At 47.3% G+C, this 19,327-nt stretch overlaps 2 protein-coding genes across 2 annotated transcripts; one reads left to right on the top strand and one right to left on the bottom strand.

The window, feature by feature from the left end:
* Window positions 1-124: 124 nt before the first annotated feature.
* On the top strand, window positions 125-14,711 carry KCTD13 (potassium channel tetramerization domain containing 13). Its single transcript, XM_041748255.1, has 6 exons — window positions 125-563; window positions 1,866-2,035; window positions 11,130-11,219; window positions 11,309-11,361; window positions 11,951-12,146; window positions 13,960-14,711. The coding sequence occupies exons 1-6, from the start codon at window positions 320-322 to the stop codon at window positions 14,194-14,196; spliced, it is 990 nt and encodes a 329-aa protein (XP_041604189.1). The 5' UTR covers window positions 125-319; the 3' UTR covers window positions 14,197-14,711.
* A 162-nt stretch (window positions 14,712-14,873) lies between these two features.
* On the bottom strand, window positions 14,874-19,046 carry ASPHD1 (aspartate beta-hydroxylase domain containing 1). The gene is made up of 3 exons (XM_041748254.1): window positions 18,016-19,046; window positions 15,643-15,756; window positions 14,874-15,134 (listed from the first exon to the last, which is right to left on the bottom strand). The coding sequence occupies exons 1-3, from the start codon at window positions 18,893-18,895 to the stop codon at window positions 15,025-15,027; spliced, it is 1,104 nt and encodes a 367-aa protein (XP_041604188.1). The 5' UTR covers window positions 18,896-19,046; the 3' UTR covers window positions 14,874-15,024.
* Between the last annotated feature and the right edge of the window lie 281 nt (window positions 19,047-19,327).

The raw sequence follows: 19,327 nt of genomic DNA, 5'->3' as shown, positions 1-19,327 counted from the left end.
GAGGACCTCACGTCGCGCGGGATCCCACCCCGCCGGAGACTGCGCACTACCTCTCCACGGGGGCCCTAGGTCACCACGCACGCTCCGCACCGCCGGCGCGCGAGGTCAGGGGCGGGACCTTGGCGCGCCTGCGCACCTGTTCACCCTCGGCTTCCGGGCGGTGTCGGCGTGATGGGGCTGAGGGCTGCGGCGGAGTAGCCGCGGCGTGTGGTCGTGTGATTCCTGCTGTCTGTTCCGACGGCTCGGGTCTCGGGGTCTTTGGGAGCCGCCGGAGGGTGCGGAGAGAGCCTAGGATCGCCGTCCGCCGCCAGTCCCTGGCATGTCGGCCGAGGCTTCGGGCCCGGCGGCGGCCGAGGCCCCGTCCCTGGAAGCCCCCAAGCCCTCGGGTCTCGAGCCTGGCTCCGCCGCCTACGGTCTCAAGCCGCTGACCCCGAACAGCAAGTACGTGAAGCTGAATGTGGGCGGCTCGCTGCACTACACCACGCTGCGCACCCTCACGGGACAGGACACCATGCTCAAAGCCATGTTCAGCGGCCGCGCGGAGGTGCTCACTGACGCGGGAGGTACGCCGCGCCGCACTTACCTGTGTGGTCCTCCATCCTCCAGATCCCCGTCTGCCTTCCCTCGCCCGGTCTCCTCATATCTATCCCCTCTCTCGCATCTCTACCGTGCAGTCAACTCATTTAACCTCCTTCCAGCCCCCGCCATCCAGTCTCATCGCCCCTTCCTCATTCATAATTCCCCTCCTATCTCAGTCCTTTATCCCTAGCAATAACCAACATTTAAGGGAACATCACATGCCCGCTTCCAACACGCGCTGTGGTCAGTAATTCAACACGTCACTTCCGAATTTTTATTACCAGTCCCCTCCAATTCTCCCACCCTTTACTCCTCAGCTCAGACGACTTGGGGACCAGTCCTGCTAACAGCAGCACCCTTCCAGGCAACCTTCATGTTCCTTCCAACTGCCCAGCCTTATGTTTTGCCTCTCTACCTCAGCTAACAACCGGCCTGGAGGAGTTGTCTGTCTCTGTATTCCTCCAACACAGGTCCCCGTACACTCTAGGGATCCATCTGTAAATGCAGACTGTAGAAAAAGGCTGTTTTGGGGGTTTGCCATGGACACCAGAGAGAAGGGTGGACAGTTCTCTTTGGCAGGTGAACCTTACCTTCTTGGAGTGTTGCCTTCAGGGTTGGAACCCACATGCCCAGGTGGAACTGTAGTTTTTGTGAGGGTGGGGGAAGGTTTTGAGAGGGGTATAACAATGATAGTAAAGAGCAGGAAAATTAAAATTTGGGCGATGGAGTTCAGTCTTAAAATATCTGAGGTTGAAGGATTTGATTATTCAACAAGTATTTGTAAAGTGCCAGTTAGTGCCAGAGATACTTTGGTAAATGAATCAGACAAGATTAGTCTTATAGATTTTACTTTTTTGTGGGGGCAGGAGGAAAATAATAAGCAAATACACATATGAAAAATATATGTGATTGCAGATAGTAATAAGTTCTATGAATAATATAAAGGTTGAAATGGTAGTGAACTGGGGGGTGGGGTAGATATTTTAATTAAGGCAGTCAGAACTAACGCCAAAGGTTAGAGTTTGTTGGTAAGGTAATCATTTTCATTGCAATCATTTTCTCATGGTGAGAATTTTTTCAATGCAGAACAGACCTGGAAAGGAATTCATTCTCTGTGTCTACGGATGTTAAAAAGGGGTCTGTGGGATTTTCTTGGATTTGGCAAAGGTTTGAGACAGATCAGTATTCAGACCTGTAGCTTTGGAATCTGTTTTTCATAAAAATTTAGTAGCTCCAGAGCCCTCCTGCAAAGCCATCCTTCCTCTTGCCTGTCTCCACTCCACCAGGTTGGGTGCTGATTGACCGGAGCGGCCGCCACTTTGGTACAATCCTCAACTACCTGCGGGATGGGTCCGTGCCACTGCCTGATAATACCAGAGAACTGGGGGAGCTACTAGGCGAAGCACGCTACTACCTGGTACAGGGTCTGATTGAGGACTGCCAGCTAGCATTACAGGTGAGGGGCCCTGGGTCCCACCTTATACCCATGTCTCTGGGAGAGCTGTCTAAGCACTTAGATATTAGCACATTAAAAAGTAGAGGGGAAGTATCTGGGGTATTGTTTGGAGAGGCTCCCTATGGCCTAGCTGTGACTAGCCATAACTACAGAAAATTTGGTTGGAGGTGCTTTTCTGTGTATTCCTGCTACCTCAGGAAGGACCTCCCTCACCACCTCGTGCCAGGACTATTACAGTAGTTTTTTTGTTTAAGATTTTATTTATTTTTTCATGAGAGACACAAAGAGAGGCAGAGACATAGGCAGAGAGAGAAGCAGGCCCCATGCAGGAGCCTGATGTGGAACTCGATCCTCTGATTTCCAAGATCATGCCCTGGGCCAAAGGCAGATGCTCAACCGCTGAGCCACCCAGGGGTCCCTGTTATAGTAGTTAAATGACTGTTCTCTCCTTGCTGTTCCTACCTGGCTAATCCGGCAATCACACTACCACCTGAGTGATGATCCTTAAACAGTCTAGTCTCCCCTTTGCTCCTAAATCTTAAATAACTCCCTGTGCCACTAGGAAAAAAAATCTAATTTTATTTATTTATTTATTTATTTATTTATTTTTTATGATAGTCACAGAGAGAGAAAGAGAGAGAGGCAGAGAGGCAGAGACATAGGCAGAGGGAGAAGCAGGCTCCATGCACCGGGAGCCCGACGTGGGATTCGATCCCGGGTCTCCAGGATCGTGCCCTGGGCCAAAGGCAGGCGCCAAGCCACTGCGCCACCCAGGGATCCCAAAAATCTAATTTTAAATTAGAATATAATGATCTCTGTGATTTGGTCCTGTCCTGGGAGGCAGTATTCCACCCCCAGCCAGGTTTTTGTTGTTTTTAACTTCTTTTTTAGCAATGAAATCCTAGAATCAGAGCTGCTCCCCAAAAGACAGATTGGAGGTTCCACGCCCCAACTTCTGGGCTTCTCTTTTATGGATCTCAGGGTTCTGAAGAGAGCTTAGAAAGCACAGCCAGGACCTGTGGGTTAAGTGTCACCTCTACCACAGCTGACCGAGTGACCTTGATTGAGTCAGTTCCTACCTCTGGCATTCTGTCCTCGTGTTCCAAAAGATAGGAAAACAAGAAAAATATGTACACTGTAGTGAGTTTTACATAAAGCCTTTTATTTTGTTCTATTTTTACATTGTTAAAAATGTACCTTCTTTTATGATACAATATTACTAGGAGATTATAAGAGTTTCTTTTTTAGTGCCCTTTATATATTAAAAAAGTGGCAACTATAAACAATTTTCTTTTATCTTGGTGAATACATATCAGTTCTTGAAATTCAAAAGTATAGGGCAGCCTTGGTGGCTCAGGGTTTAGCGCCGCCTTCAGCCCAGGGCATGATCCTGGAGACCCAGGATCAAGTCCCACGTCGGGCTCATTGCATGGAGCCTGCTTCTCCATCTGCCTGTGTCTCTGCCTCTCTCTCTCTGTTTCTCATGAATGAATAAATAAATAAAATCTTTAAAAAAAATAAAAAAACAAAAGTATAGAGTTCCTTTGGGCAATATCCATGTTTTTCAAACTGCAACCTATAGGGGAAAAAATGCATTTTATGCCCACGTATATATAACTTAAGTAAAATTTTTTTAAAATGATACTTCTAGTGAAATACATGCTGATATATTGTTTTCTTTCTTTTTAATGCTTTTTGGACCCATTAAACTTATTTCATGACTCATTAATGGGTCACCACTTGCAGTTGGAAAACCATTGAACTAAATAATCTTGAAAGTGGGTTCCTGCTCTGTAATTGTACATTTATTCAGTGTTACCTTCCACCCACTGTGCGTTGGGAGCTATTCTGCTATCTGCTGTGTGTACATCTTGTACCCCTGTTCAATATACAGGTAAGAAGTTAAGGATGCATCCAAGGTCAAAGAGCCAGTAAGCCGCAGAGCTCAGAGTCAGCCCCAGCTTATTGATTGCTAGATGCAGTGTTTTTTCCTCTGTGCTCTACTTGCTTCCTTTCCAGGTTTCTCTGACACTGTTCCCATCCTCACCCCACTCAGAGTTTGCATGTTCATTTGGAGGTTTTTGTTTTTAAGATTCAGGTGTAGAGAATTGGGTTCATCATACTCCTCAGCGTGTGGTACTTAATCATCATTGGTCTCATTACAGATCTTTTCTCTCTTTATTTTTCCCTTTCATTCCCAGTTTCCTTGCCCACTTCCATTTTACCCATAGGTACCCCTCTAATTCTGACATTTTGTTTTTGTTTTTGTTTTTGTTTTAATTTTATTTATTTATTTATGATAGTCACAGAGAGAGAGAGGGAGGCAGAGACATAGGCAGAGGGAGAAGCAGGCTCCATGCACCCGGAGCCCGACGTGGGATTCGATCCCGGGTCTCCAGGATCGCGCCCTGGGCCAAAGGCAGGCGCCAAACCGCTACGCCACCCAGGGATCCCTAATTCTGACATTTTGATACATATACTTAGATTATGTTTGTACCCTTGAAAAGCTAAAAGCCTCATTTTGTATATGTACACTGTAACACAGTGTACACTGTGTTTTAAATTTCCATAAATGGCATTGAGGTATGGATTGTGTATTTCTTAATTCAACACTTTTTTCAAGATCTATTCATGCTGCTATTTGTACATTTAGTTCTTTGCTTCTAACTGCTGCGCAAGAATCTATGGCATGTATTCATATTTTATTTATACATTCCCCTGAGGTTGGAAACCTAGATTGCCTCCAATTTCCCTCCCCTACAAACCGTGCCACCTGCCACCATGAGCATCCTTATACATGTGCCCTTGTGGATCCTGGGCCAGGGTTTCTCATATTTGTAGCTGGGAGTGGAATTGCAGGGTAATAGAACACATACAAACGAATTTCAGCAAGTATCATCAGATTACTTTCCCAAATGACTGTAGCACTTTATACTCTTGATCAGCAATGCAAAAGGGATCCCATTTCTGCATATTCTCAACAACACATGGCATCATCCAGTGTTCTAATTTTGTCAGTCTGGTTGGTACAGAGTGATCTCATTTTAATTTGCATGCCTCTAATGACTAATGAGATTGAACATCTTTTCATATGCTTTACTTGTTTTTGTGGTTTCCCTTTCTGTGAATTGCCTATTCATGTTCTTTACCAAATTTTCGACTGAGTTTCCTATCTTTTTCTTGTTGCTTTGGAGAAGATGTCTGCATATTTTAGTTTAGTTCCTAGGGAGAACTAAGCCCTAACACATGTATTGTACATAATAAATTTACTTTCCTCGTATGTTTGTAGAATGGTACTACTTTCCTATCATCCTTGGAAGAGATGAGAAAATAGGTACTGCAATTATTTCCTGGATTTTGAGATTCAGATGAAGAATCCTAGTTGAGAAAATCTGTTTCCGATAATTTTTAGTCAGTTTTAGTTGTTGCCAATATTTTCTCTTAAAATGTCACCTGTCTGTGGCATCTGTTGTTGGATAGAAATCTTTTTTTATTATAACCATTTATTATTTTTAAAGGAGTATATGTTTGCATTGTAGAAATTTAGAAAACACAGATAAAAAAATAAAAATTCCAAATATCCTTCAAGGTCTTCATGTGTGTGTGTGTGCGTGCATGTGTGTGTTTGCCAAAATATATATGATTATACTGTATGTGCTGTTTTGTAATCTGCTTTTTTTTTGTTTGTTAATAATTGCCATCTTTCCATGTCAATAAAATTTCCTCTTACCTAACATCCAGAGTATATACAAATTTTTCCATTTGTTCCAGAGACATCTTTTTTTTTTTTTTTTCAGAGACATCTTTTATAGCTGGTTCATCTAAACCAGGACCCAGTCTAGATCCTTGCATTACATCTGATTATTATGTTCTTTAAGTCTCTTCCAACCCCAAACCATCCCTTTTTTATTTATGCTGACTTATTAAAAGAGACTGCCAATTGTCCTGCACAGTGATCCGTTTTCCATATTTGCCTGGTTGATTCCTTGTGGTATCATTTGGTTTAGTACTGTACCCTATTCTGTGTTTTCTGGAAACTAGACAGTAGATTTATTTTTTTAAGTTTATTTATTTATTTTTTAGTAATCTCTATACCTACGGTAGAAATTGGACTTAAACTCACAACCCTGAGATCAAAAGCCGCATGCTCTTCTGACTGAGCTAGCCAGGTGCCCCAACAGCAGATTTAAAGGCTTGATAGTAAACATTTTGGTTAGAATAAAATTTAGGTAATTTTATATATTTCTTTTTTTAAAATTTTTTTTTTAAATTTATTTATGATAGTCATACAGAGAGAGAGAGAGAGAGAGGCAGAGACACAGGCAGAGGGAGAAGCAGGCTCCATGCACCGAGAGCCTGACGTGGGATTCGATCCCAGGTCTCCAGGATCGCGCCCTGGGCCAAAGGCAGGTGCCAAACCGCTGCGCCACCCAGGGATCCCTATTTCTTTTTTTTTTTTTTTTTTTTAAGATTTTATTTATTTATTCATGAGAGAGAGACACAGAGAGAGGCAGAGACACAGGCAGAGGGAGAAGCAGGCTCCATGGAAGGAGCCCGACATGGGACTTGATCCTGGGTCCCCGGGATCGGGCCCTGGGCTGAAGGCAAGCTCCAAACTGCTGAGCCACCTGGGCTGCCCAATTTTATGTATTTCATATTGTGTTGTATTGAGAAATGCATAATACTGCTGCTAATATGACCCATCATTGGTAATGCTCAGAATTGGCCCCTAGATTCGTGATGATGATTGGATCCCTCCATTATCATTACATTTCCTTGTTGCCAACCATGAAGTAATCTGTGTGATGTTTAGGCACTGATAGGTAACTGAATGGCACTTACCTATCAGCCACACCACTGATTGAGAATCCTTACAGATCAATCATTTCTTTAGGGTTGTAGAGTAATTATAATTCTGTCATTCTTTTAGCATTATTACCTGGGATTATTTGTAAAGTCACAGTTTCCATTGTCAACTGGAGAAAATCTTGATTTTAATGTCAAATTCCTCTTTGTTTTTTAACCTAGTGGTATATCTTTGTAGGGTCTTGTTTAGGAAGATTTTTTATCCCATTCTACATCTTTTACTAGTTTTATAGTTCTATCTTTCATATATGGGTCTTTTAATCTAAATGGAATTCATGGTCTTAAATGTGAATTATGAAGGGATTTAACTTTTTTTTTGTCCTCCGTAGAGTGAGCTAGTTTTTCCAATGCCATCTACTGAACACTCTGTGGTAGCCAGTGTTCAAGATAGCCACCAGCAATTCTTGCTTCCTCCTTATTCAGACTCTTGTGTAGTCCCCTCCCCCACTGAATATGACTCACCTATGTAATCAATAGGATATTGCAGAAGTGATAGTGTATGACTTCTAAAGCTAGGTCACAAAAGACATTGCAATTTCTGCCTCTGTCTTGGATCACTCATTCTGGGGGAAGCCAGCTGCCACGTGACACCCAGTCAACCCAAAGGAGAGTTTACTTGGTGAGGAACAGAAGCCCCCTGTCAATAACCAGCACAGAGTCCCAGCCATATGGGTGAACTATCTCAAGTGGATTTATTTGTTAGGCCCAATCAAGTCTTCAGATAACTACAGCCCTGGCCAGCATTTGGACTCCGAACTTCACGAGAGGCCCTGGTCCAGACCACCAGCTGAGCCAATCTCAAGTTCCCAACCCATGAAAACTGTGTGCAATAATAAATGTTTATTGTTTTAAGCTGCTAAATCTGTAGTCATTTGTTACCCAGCAGGGAATAACAGATTTGGTATCTGGAGTGGGGTTCTGTAGTAACAAAAGCCTAAAATATGGAGTGGCTTTAGAATTGGGAAGTGGGCACCAGCTGGCAGGACTTTGAGGAGAATGTTAATAAAAGCCTGAAGAGCTTTAGAGGGTCTCTTCATAGAAGCCCAATGACTTTGGAGGAGGCTGAATGGAAGAAAATGTTACTGGAAACTGGCACAAAGGGAACCCTTGTCATGTAGAGGCAAGAGTTCAGCAACACTGTTTCCTACAGTAGAAAACATACCTAATGAATTGGGTGATATAGCTAAAGAGGTTTCCAAAAAAGAATGTTGAAGGTTTTGTTGCTGATAGTGAAATAGAAGAGAGAGTAAGCCAGAAGAAAAACAAGAAGGCAGGAATTACTGGGTTTGAAAAGTCCCAGCCTTTCAAGATAACACATGATGCTACAATTCACAAATAGCTTCCAGGCCAAGATCAGATACAGGGCATTCTCAGTAATCTTCATCTTCTCTAAAGATGAAGCCGAGGATGTGATTCTAAAAGCCTTTGTTAAGACTTCAGAAATATCCCAGAAAATGCTCAGCACTGCTGCTCAAACAACAGTGCTTCTAAGAAGCTGAAGGGTGGTGCCCCTCAGCAGTCTGAGCATACCCCCAAAGTAGAGAGTGTATCTCACAAAAATTTGTGGGTATGGGATCATCCAGTGAACTGAACCCGAAGACTCGCAAGATACCCACTACGTTTTTACGAGAATTATGTTGGCAGAAACTGCCAGCTTGGAGCGAAAGTGACAGAGATGGAGCAAGAGAAGAGGCCTTTGGACCTCTTTACAGGCGAAAATCGTGGAGCTGCAAGCATGGACTGGCTTTCATGGAAAAGGAAGGACGGTTCAGGGCAGAGCCAACAGCCATAGAGAATCATTTCTGGGCAAGAGTGCATTAGCTCCCAACATTTGTCCAACTGGCTTTCAGAATTTCTATGAAACAGGGATCCCTGGGTGGCTCAGCGGTTTAGTGCCTGCCTTTGGCCCAGGGCGTGATCCTGGAGTCCAGGGATCAAGTCCCGCGTCGGGCTCCCGGCATGGAGCCTGCTTCTCCCTCCTCCTGTGTCTCTGCCTCTCTCTATCTCTCTATGTCTATCACAAATAAATAAATCTTAAAAAAAAAATTTCTATGAAACAGTGACTTGTATGTGCCACCAACCTTCCCCCAAGCATTCCAGACAAGAGTAACTCCAGTGTTTATCGTAATGCCTGTTCCACCACTGCGTATTAGGTGTATGGGAGAGAGAATTTGTGTCTTTAGTTCACAGGTCTTCAGGTCCAGAGGAAATGTACTTAAGGAGCTATACCCAAGGATCCTCATCCCCATCTGGACTGACTTAGATGACAGTATTCTGTACTTCAGGCTGATGCTATAATGGGATGAGACTTTGGGATATCATAGGAGGGGATGAGTGTGGTTTTCAGTGGGAAGGATTTGAATCAAAGGAGCCAGATGATGGCCTGTGGAGCCAGTCTCCAAGGCAATCTCTAATGATTCTTATTCCCTGGTATTCATTCTTTTTTTTTATTTTTATTTTTATTTATTTATGATAGTCACAGAGAGAGAGAGAGAGAGAGAGAGAGAGAGGCAGAGACATAGGCAGAGGGGGAAGCAGGCTCCATGCACCGGGAGCCTGATGTGGGATTCGATCCTGGGTCTCCAGGATCGCGCCCTGGGCCAAAGGCAGGCGCCAAACCGCTGCGCCACCCAGGGATCCCCCTGGTATTCATTCTTTTGGTAGTTTCCTTGCACACAGAGCAGGGCTGACAAAACTAGGTCATAAAAGACATTGAAGCCTCCACTTTGCTCTTGGATTATTTGCTCTGGAGAAGCCAGCTGCCATGTTGTGAGGACACTTAGACAACCCTTTGGAGAGGTCCAGATGACAGGGACCAGCTGTTTCCTGATGATAGCCAGCATGAACTTGCCAGCCATATGTATAAGCTTTCTGACACAGATCCTCCAGATTCAGGCATGCCTTCAGATTCCTGCAGCATTGGCTGACTTAGCTACAACCTCAAGACGTACACCTATTCCACAACAACCCAGCTAAGCCACTCTTAAATTCCTAATCAACAGAAACTGAGATAATAAATATTATTGCTTTAAGCTGCTAAGTTTGGGAATAGTTTATTACACAGCCATAACTGACACACACTCCATACTTACCCCACTGATATGAGGTGTCCTTTATAAATACCAGTTCTCATATATACATCAACCCATTTCCAAACTCTTTTGTGTTCCATTGGTTTTTCGTTTGTTCCCAAAACCAAAACCATACTGTTTTCATTAGTATGGCTTTATAGAATATCTTAATATATGATAGCATCAGTCTTTCCTCTTGGCTCTTTTTAAAAAATAACCTAAGTATTAGTAGACTTTAATTCTTCCATATTAATGTTAGAAAAAGTCTTATAAGTTTCTTAAAAAAAGTCTTCTGGAATTTCCGGTTGAGAAAAAGATCTGGTTGAGAAAAGTAAAAGGGGTTTTGGCATAAAGATTCTGGAAGACAGAAAAGGGGAAAGAAGATCATGTATCTGGTTCTGCCTCATGCCTCATCCCACCCAGCCAGGTTCATTTATTCAACAGACACTGAGCATGTACTGTATAGCAGGCACTCCCTAGATGAGAAAAGACAGATCACAAGCAAACATACAACAAAATGTGAGGAGAGGAGAAAATGTGAGGAACTCAGTGCCGTGAAGAATGAGCTGCTAATGTGTAAAGGAGGTAGAGGAGGCTGCTTCAGTCAGGAATCTTTTTTTTTTTTTTTTAAGATTTTATTTATTTATTCATGAGAGACACAGAAAGAGAGAGAGAGAGGCAGAGATGCAGGCAGAGAGAGAAGCAGGCTCCATGCAGGGAGCTTGATGTGGGACTCAGTCCTGGGTCTCCAGGATCATGCCCTGGGCCAAAGGCAGCACTAAACCGCTGAGCCACCTGGGCTTCCCTAGTTAGGAATCTTTAGGAGACGGACCAGCACCCTCTGAGGGGTACTTTTTGAGTTATCTGAGTGGTATGAAGGAACTAGCCAAGCACACAGCAGTGTAGACAATTCTGGGTGATGGGAACAGCAAAGGGCTGAGTGGGTACAAGGAACAGGCCACAGTGGGGCTGAAACCCAGCAAGCTGGGGAGAATGGTAGAAACAAGATCAGAGAGGTTGGATCCTACAGAGCTCTGTGGACCACTAAGGAGTCTGGACCCCGCCCCCAAAGTCAACGAGCAGCTTTGGACACCTTTTAAGTAGGAGAGTGAGTGACCTTTGGTTGTGCTGTTAACCACCTTCCGCTTCTTCTCTAGCAAAAAAGGGAGAACCTGTCCCCGCTGTGCCTCATCCCCACGGTGACATCTCCCCGGGAGGAGCAGCAGCTCCTGGCCAGCACCTCTAAGGTGAGGCCCCTGTGTCCTGTAGGGTGGAAGCTGGGGGCCTCTCCCTGCAGCCTGACCCCTGCCCTTCTCCTTGCTCTCTACACCCACAGCCCGTGGTGAAGCTCCTGCACAACCGCAGTAACAACAAGTATTCCTACACCAGGTGATGGCTGCGGGGTGGGGAGGTGCACAGGGTTGGGGGGCGGGGGCTGTGGCCGCCCAGAGGGACAGAGTGCCTGCCTGCAAGCCTGCCTGCCGGGGTGCAGATTCCAGCTCTGGGTATGGGGCAGGTCATTTTCATCCCAAGGTTCAGTGTGTTCACCAGGAAATGGTTCCACCGAGGATCAGATGACAGAGGTTAGCATTTACAGAGGGTTTTTCCACAACAGAGACATTGCTTTCCATGCTTTACACATAGGAGCTCCCATAATCGGCCCAACTCTTTGGGGTACTACTGTCTCCATTTGGCAGATGGGGGAACCAAGGCACCAATAAGTGAAATAACTTGCCTCACATCACTCAGTTAAAAGAAGTGGTGCAGCTGGGGCTCCAGGTCCTGCACAGTAGTCCTTCTGCTGTGCTGGGATTTGCTCCGCTCTGCTTCTTCCCTAAGGCCCACTTAGCCTGGCCCAGGGTGGAAGAAGCTCCTGCTGAACCCCAAGACCTGTATGCAGGGCAGGCAGGCCTCTGTGCTAGAGGGACAGAGGGAAGGAAACCAGTGCACTGAGGCCTCCTGGTCCCCTGGTCTTCAGCACTTCGGATGACAACCTCCTTAAGAACATTGAGCTGTTTGACAAACTGGCCCTGCGCTTCCACGGGCGGCTGCTTTTCCTCAAGGATGTACTGGGGGACGAGATCTGCTGTTGGTCCTTCTACGGGCAGGGCCGCAAAATCGCCGAGGTGTGCTGCACCTCCATTGTCTATGCCACGGAGAAGAAGCAGACCAAGGTCAGAGGGGATTCAGGGCCTGGTCAGGGAGGGCTGTGGTGGTGGGCAGCACCAGGACCCTGGACAAAGACAGCTCAGCAGACCAGGCAGCGGAAAGTCCTGGGAATCAGGAGCTGCAGTTTCAAGTTCCAGGGTCTTGGGGAACCTTGGGCAAATCACGCTCCTTCTGTGGGTCTCTGTTTCTCTGCCGTGAAGTGAGGGTGTTGGATTAGAGTGGGATTCTTTACCGAGCCCATTTGGGTCTCAAGGCCATCTTGAAGTGGTAAGCGGGTTTGGAGTGTATATACATTTTTCCATATAGAAAAACCATAGATGTTAAAATCTCAGAATGGTTCCTGATGCAAAATAGGTTCTTAAAACCTCAAGGCCTTAGAACACACAGGTCTCTTAGAACACACTGAGTATGTAAGTCCTGAGTCCTGAACATGGCAGTCCCCAGCAGATACTTCCAGAGCACCTACTCTGCACTAAGCACGGCGCCAGGTTTGAAATCAAGGTGATTGAAAGGCCTAGTAAAGTACCAGCCCTCTGTCGTGTCATCTGCTCCCTTTTGACTTTGATATGAGGGAAGTGCCTTAGATACACAACTCTCTGAGCACCCAGCGCAATTTCATACCTCCCAGTCTTTGCACTAGCGTCCCTCTTGGACTTTTTCCTCATCTGCATCTGCCTAATGAACTTGTGCTCAATCTTTAAGACACAAGCCAAGCACAGATTTCTTTGGGATACTTTTGTTCATGAACTTTCAACCCTTTAACCCCAGAGATGGTCCTACTTCCTTCCTAATCTGCAGTGGGCAGAGGCTGGGGTGGGGCCGGGGGTCTCACATCAGCAGCAAGAGATTAGCTCCTTGAGGGTAGGGCTCTAGCTTTTCTTCCAATCTCTAGCACTGGGCAGGTGCTTATCACACAATGGAAGCTAGGAAACATTTTTTTAATACATGCATGCATGAATTCCAAGCAGCTTGCAAGAAGTTTCCACTGTAATTGGGAAGACAGGAAGATAAACCAGTAATGAAAATGCAGCTTGTTAAAAGTTATGTTAGCTCTGTCCCTCCAGGTCACATGAGGGGACTCTCCCAGCACCTCCTTGCCTCACCCCTTTCTACTTTCTCTCCGCTCTGCTTCCTTCCTGCAGATGTTCAAATACTATGCAATACTAAATGCACTCCTGCCCTGGAGCTCTGAGCCTTGCTGTTGTATGTACCCCAGGCTGCCCTTTCTCTATTTACCCATGTTGCTCCTTCCCTCCCTCCTTTGGCTGTTGGTTGAATGTCACCCTTTCACGGGGTGAAAATGTCACCCTTTCACCCCTTCTCTGAACACCCTCTCTAAAGTTGTAATATTCATGGCCATGAGCATCCCCACCTACTTTTTCTGCTGTATTTTTTCCTGTAATGCTTACCACCATCTGAGATTATATTTTATTACACATATGTCTGTGTCCCTCCCCTGGAAGGGAAGCTTCCTGCAGACAGGAGCTTCGCTGAGTTCACTGCTACACTCCCAAAACCTAGAACGGCACCTGGTATGGTGCAGTCACTAGGAGTATTTGTCAAGGGAAAGAACATACCAAGAGACTTGGCAGCAAAGGAGAGAAAACAAGTAACTGCCTGACTCCAGAGCTGGACCTTGAAGGATAAGTATGTCTTTGCTGAGTAAGGGATTGGCAGAGAGGATAGGTAGTCAGGACAGAGGAGCTGTGGCTGCAACGGCTCAGGGGTGTACTTCCTGGTAGTGGGGCAGTGGGGTTGGGGGAGGCATCTGTGGAACTGGATTATAAGGTAGGAGCTGGGGCTGCCGGCCTTTTGCAGGTGGAATTCCCAGAGGCCCGGATCTTTGAAGAGACCTTGAACATCCTGATCTACGAGACTCCCCGGGGCCCAGACCCAGCCCTTCTGGAGGCCACAGGGGGTGCAGCCGGAGGTGGTGGGGCAGGCCGAGGGGAGGACGAGGACAACCGTGAGCACCGGGTCCGCAGGATCCACGTCCGGCGCCACATCACCCATGATGAGCGTCCCCATGGCCAACAGATTGTCTTCAAGGACTGAGCTTTGACCTTTCTCTGTCTTCCACCTGCCACCAGAACACAGTTCCTCTCTCTCTCCCTCCCCTTCCCTGACTTTTGCCCCCGGCTTTGCTGGCCAAGTCGTGGGTCCTCTTCTTGTCCCTTTTCCATTCTTTTGCATCTCACTGCTAATGGCACGGTACATTCCAGCCCCTTCCTCATTCACAACCCTTCAGAAGGCCTGCATTTGTCCCCTCATCCCATTCTTATCCTGCTATCTTCCCTCTCCAGCTGGTTTATAATGATTTAGAATTCCCTTTTTTTTCTTTCTTTCTCTCTTTTCAGCACATTGTACATGCCAAAGTGTCATGCCAGCCGTTCCTGACACCTACCATGTTCTGAGCCACCTCCCCACCGTTGTGCAGGGTAGTTTCTCTCCCTCCCCCTTCTCCCACCCCTTTAACTTTGTACTAGGCTGGCCTGGGCTTACACCAGCTCAGCCATCTTCGCAATCTATTTCATATTATTTATTTTAATTTTCTATTAAATTATTGGAATAAAGTTGAGTTGAGGGTCTGGTGCTGGCTCCAGGGGAGAGGGTCAGGGAGATGGCTTGTGTTAAGGAAGTACTTGGCTATTTGGATGGGAGAGGATGGGAGCCCCTGCCCCAAGCCTTTTACTGGGCTGGTAGCTGGAAGAAGGTAGTCAGGAGTTAGGAGAGGACTTCAAATGTGTATTTCAGTGTAGGCTGGCCAGTTCCCACCCTCAGCACCCCCCCCCCCTGCAGTGGAGAGGAGGTGCAGGCTATTACTCAAGCTGTCCCTGAGTGCGGCACCTCTGCAGCCTAGACGTCTGAAGGGAGCCCCTTGCTTCAAGGGTCTGGTGCGAAGACAAAGTCAAGGGCCTGGCGCTCAGCCCCAGCCACGTTGGGGTGCCAAAGGTCCACGATGAAGACCACTCGAGGCCCATCTTCCGGGGAGCCTAGGGCACAAGGGTATGGAGACAAGAGAGCAGCTGACATTAACTACTGATATGCCAGAGCACTCACCACATACACACAACAGCCAGTACTTTGTCAGTAAGTGCCAGGCACTATTCCAACCCCTTACATGTGTTAACTCTAAGTCATCCAAACAAACCACAAGTCATTGCCATGATTATTCCCATTTTATACGAAGTAACTGAGGCACAAAGAGATTAAATAACTTGCCCAAGGTCACATGGCTGGTACATGCCAGGGGTGGGACGGGAACCCAGGTGGTCCAGGTCCAGCGCCTTGTACTGTTACCACTGTGCTGAGTCACGCGGTAAAGAAGGTGGTTGTCTCACCTCACAGGTGTTTGGGGAAGTTATAGGACTTGTTCAAAGTCATGCAGCTGGAAAATGCTAGTGCTAGGACCGGATGCCAGTTGGGCTTGATCCCACAGCCTCTAATCTATTCCCCTTCACTCAGTCTCTCATTCCCCCTAGTAGAATGGGAGCTCATTACCATTATGAGCCACTGTGTGCAGGAAGGAGTCGTCTACCAGTAGACAGTGTCCCTCAGCCCAGCACTGGGGCTCACCCCCGACCACCAGCTCACAGCCAGGAGGAATCTTCAAGCCTATGGAAAGAGACCAGGCATCCAACACCCCTGCCTCCATCAAAGGGGCCCACCCCAGTCAGTCAAAAAGCAGTTTGAAGGTCTCAAAAAGCCCTACATGGTGTCCCTCCTTGCTCTCTTGAAGGTGTCCTGGATTTACAATACAGTACCAGATGAAAGAAGTGCTGGGAGATAGGAGAAAGGCAGTGCAAAGCACATGCTTTCAGTTCCAAAGGAAAGGGAAGGCTTCCTGGAGGAAGCAGCATCTCTTCTTGGGCTTCTGCCAGTTTATTTATTTATTTATTTATTTATTTTTATTTTATTTTTTTTTTGCTTCTGCCAGTTTAGCACAAGAACCCACTTACTGTCTATGAGGCCCTCAGTATAAAAGTATTCAGTCCATTTTTGCCCAAGGACCAACACGGTAAAGTGTTGGTGTTTTGCCCAACACGGTAAAGAACTGTGACAAAACAGAGCAGCCAGCTCTAATAATGATGGAGAATAGAAAGACCTCTCAGGGATCCCTGGGTGGCTCAGTGGTTTGGCGCCTGCCTTTGGCCCAGGGCGCGATCCTGGAGCCCCAGGATGGAGTCCTGAGTCGGGCTTCCCGCATGGAGCCTGCTTCTTCCTCCTCCTGTGACTCTGCCTCTCTCTCTCTAACAAATAAATAAATAAATCTAGAAAGAAAAGAAAGAAAGAAAGAAGAAAAGAAAGAAAAGAAAGAAAAGAAAAGAAAGAGAAAGAAAGAAAGAAGAAAAAGAAAGAAAGAAAGAAAGAAAGAAAGAAAGAAAGAAAGAAAAGAAAGAAAAGAAAGAAAGAAAAAGAAAGAAAAGAAAGAAAAAGAAAGAAAAGAAAGAAAGAAAGACCTCCCAGAGGAGGTGTGATGTTTGGAAGTGGGAGTCCTGAAGGCTGAGTAGGAGTTTTCCAGGAGGTGATAGGTGATAAGGGAGAAAGACATTCTAGGCTGCGGAGTGTGGCATCTGCCAGGATCAGCCAGAAGGCTCTCATGATCTGATGCCTGGTGATGGAAGGGAAGGGGAGGAAGGGAACAGGTGGGAGAAAGAATCTGGCCTTGACGCTGAAGTCAGTGTGCTTTGAAGTGGAGGACCATCAAAACTGGTAGCACAGGAAATGATTTTAGGTAACAGGGCTTTAAGTAACCCTGCATTAAACAACAAAACTGTTTCCTTCTCCATTTTCTCTCAGTCTTTAAAACATGAAGAAGGGAATCTCAGTTTGGTGCTATCATAACTTTTAACGCCCCACTAACACTGTTCCCTTCCAAAGGAAGAGAGGTTAGGCTTCAGTCTTGGGCTAGAGTATTTAACTAGAATTTTAATTTATTTTTTTTTAAGATTTATTTATTTATTTATTCATGAGAGACACACACAAATACAGAGAGCCAGAGACACAGGCAGAGGGAGAAGCAGGCTCCAGGCAGGGAGCCCAACAAGGACTCAATTCCAGGTCTCCAGGATCACGCCCTGGGCTGAAGGCGGCGCTAAACCGCTGAGCCACCCGGGCTGCCCTTAACTAGAATTTTTAAAGCTTTTTTTTTTTTTTAAGTTTGAATTTGTTTTTAAGAGTACTTTCTATTTAGTGCAAGTAATACTATCATTGTTTTATAAAGATCCCTTTTAAAAAAAAAGATTATTCATGAGAGAGAGAGGCAGAGACAGGCAGAGGGAGGAGGCCCCATGCAGGGAGCCCAACGTGGGCCTCGATCCTGGAACTCCAGGATCATGCCCTGAGCTGAAGGCAGACCCTCAACCACTGAGCCACCCAGGCGTTCCTACACAGATCGCTTTTATTTATTTTTTTTTAATTTTTATTTATTTATGATAGTCACACACACAGAGAGAGAGAGGCAGAGACACAGGCAGAGGGAGAAGCAGGCTCCATGCACTGGGAGCCCGACGTGGGATTTGATCCCAGGTCTCCAGGATCGCACCCTGGGCCAAAGGCAGGCGCTAAACCGCTGGGCCACCCAGGGATCCCCACAGATCCCTTTTAAATAAGTGAAACAAAATGCAGGGGGAATCAGTATCAAGAAACATAGTCCAGGTGGTAAATGACCATGGCAAAGCTTATGACGATGGTTGGCAGGTAATGAGCTCAGGAAATGCTTCTGTGGGCAACAGGGAGTGATGGAAGATTGCTGAGAAGAGAGGCATGATCAGGAGCACAGTGGCAGTGGTAGAGAGCTCTGGTGGCAGAGAAGAGAGTTTGGAGGAGGAATCATGGAGGCAAAGAGGTTGTCTGTAGTCAGCATCTACTTACCCAGATGGCATCTGACCCGGGCATTGGTGGGCCCACAGCGGCCCTCAAGTCGGGCGCCAGGCAGGAGGACAGAAAAGCCAGCATTGCCGAAGGTGTTGGCACTCATAAAGCTCCGCAGCCCCCGCAGTGCCCGATAGGCCCCCGGGCACCGGCGGCAGTTGCTGGGTTGGCACCGGCCTGCTTGGTACAGCAGGAGCTGGTAGCACCCGGGGGCCAGGGGTGGGGACCAGCCCCGAGGCAAAGGAGTAGTCCCTGAGAAGTCCCAGCTCACAGCCCCAAAGTCCCGCAAAATGGCAGGGAAGCTGCTCTCTAGGAGCTCCACGTCATGCCGCTGGGCATCCCGTGGCACAAAGGGGGCTGAGGGCAGGTCCGGCAAGAAAAGCAGGCCTGGGCGCTGAATGCCCAGGACCCCTGGCCCTCCCCCAGGGCCTGGGCCACCTTGAGCTGCCCGCCTCACCCTACCCATGCCAGCCCAGGAGTACCGCCTGGCGTAGGCCCGCAGGCGACGGCTCACTAGGCCTTCAGCCCTGGGTCCTTCCCCAGGCTCCCCAGATCTCCCTGGGCTTGACCTGCCAGTCTCAGAGCACCCCCTAGGCCCTCCACTGACACTCCCAGCCTGACTCCCAGCCCCCAGAGCTTGCATGTCTTGGGAGCCCAGGCGGTAACAGTACCAGAGGAAAAGAGAAGTGAGGGCTCCAAGGAGCAGGGTGAGGGCTGAGGAGGCCAAGGGCAATGGCCATGCAGGCATGATAGGCAGGGAGGCCCTGGCCAGGAGGCCCGGGGCATCTTCCAGACCCCAGTTCCCCTGTCCCCCCAGTTCTCCACTGTTACCCTCTGTGGCTGCTCCCAGGTTACCCTCTGGGCTGTTTCCCCTCCACATTTCCCACTCTGGGTTCTCTCCCCTCTGAGGTCTTCTCTTCACGTCAGTGTATCTCCCTCTTTCTCACCTCCTTCAAGTACCTCCCAACCCTCCTTTCTCTTTCTTTCCTTCTATCTCTCTCCCCTTCTACCTCTTTCTCCTTCAACTCTCTCTTCTTTCTACCCACCCCCTCTCCTTTTTCCTTCCGGCTGTTTCTCTCCCTCAGCCTCTCCTTTCTCCACCCTTTCAGTCTTCCCCTCTCCTTTCTTCTCTCCTCCCTCTCCTCCCCGCCCCTCTTCTAGCTCCCCCTCCCTTCCCTCTAGCCAGTTCCTACCCTACCTGGACCCGTAGCCCCGAGAGGCCGCAACCAGTTGTCCTCCGCAGCGGCTTCTCTCTCTCCTTCCAACCCCTTCTCCCCTTCTGCCCTTCCTTCTCCCTCGACCCGACCCGCTG

The sequence above is a fragment of the Vulpes lagopus genome, chromosome 3 (genome assembly GCF_018345385.1).
Source record: "Vulpes lagopus strain Blue_001 chromosome 3, ASM1834538v1, whole genome shotgun sequence".
Classification (NCBI taxonomy): Eukaryota; Metazoa; Chordata; class Mammalia; order Carnivora; family Canidae; genus Vulpes; species Vulpes lagopus.
This window is presented reverse-complemented; position numbering and strand designations above follow the sequence as displayed.

Excerpts from the sequence above, each read along its gene's own strand:
- KCTD13 (XM_041748255.1), top strand. The coding sequence starts at position 320 with ATGTCGGCCGAGGCTTCGGGCCCGGCGGCGGCCGAGGCCCCGTCCCTG. Across the intron at positions 564-1,865 it reads GGTGCTCACTGACGCGGGAG|GTTGGGTGCTGATTGACCGG; the intron begins GTACGCCGCGCC and ends CCACTCCACCAG. Across the intron at positions 11,220-11,308 it reads TCCTGGCCAGCACCTCTAAG|CCCGTGGTGAAGCTCCTGCA; the intron begins GTGAGGCCCCTG and ends CTACACCCACAG.
- ASPHD1 (XM_041748254.1), bottom strand. The coding sequence starts at position 18,895 with ATGTGGAGGGGAAACAGCCCAGAGGGTAACCTGGGAGCAGCCACAGAG. Across the intron at positions 15,757-18,015 it reads CCGGGTCAGATGCCATCTGG|GCTTGAAGATTCCTCCTGGC; the intron begins GTAAGTAGATGC and ends CTCTTTCCATAG. Across the intron at positions 15,135-15,642 it reads GCACACAGTGGCTCATAATG|GCTCCCCGGAAGATGGGCCT; the intron begins GTAATGAGCTCC and ends CTTGTGCCCTAG.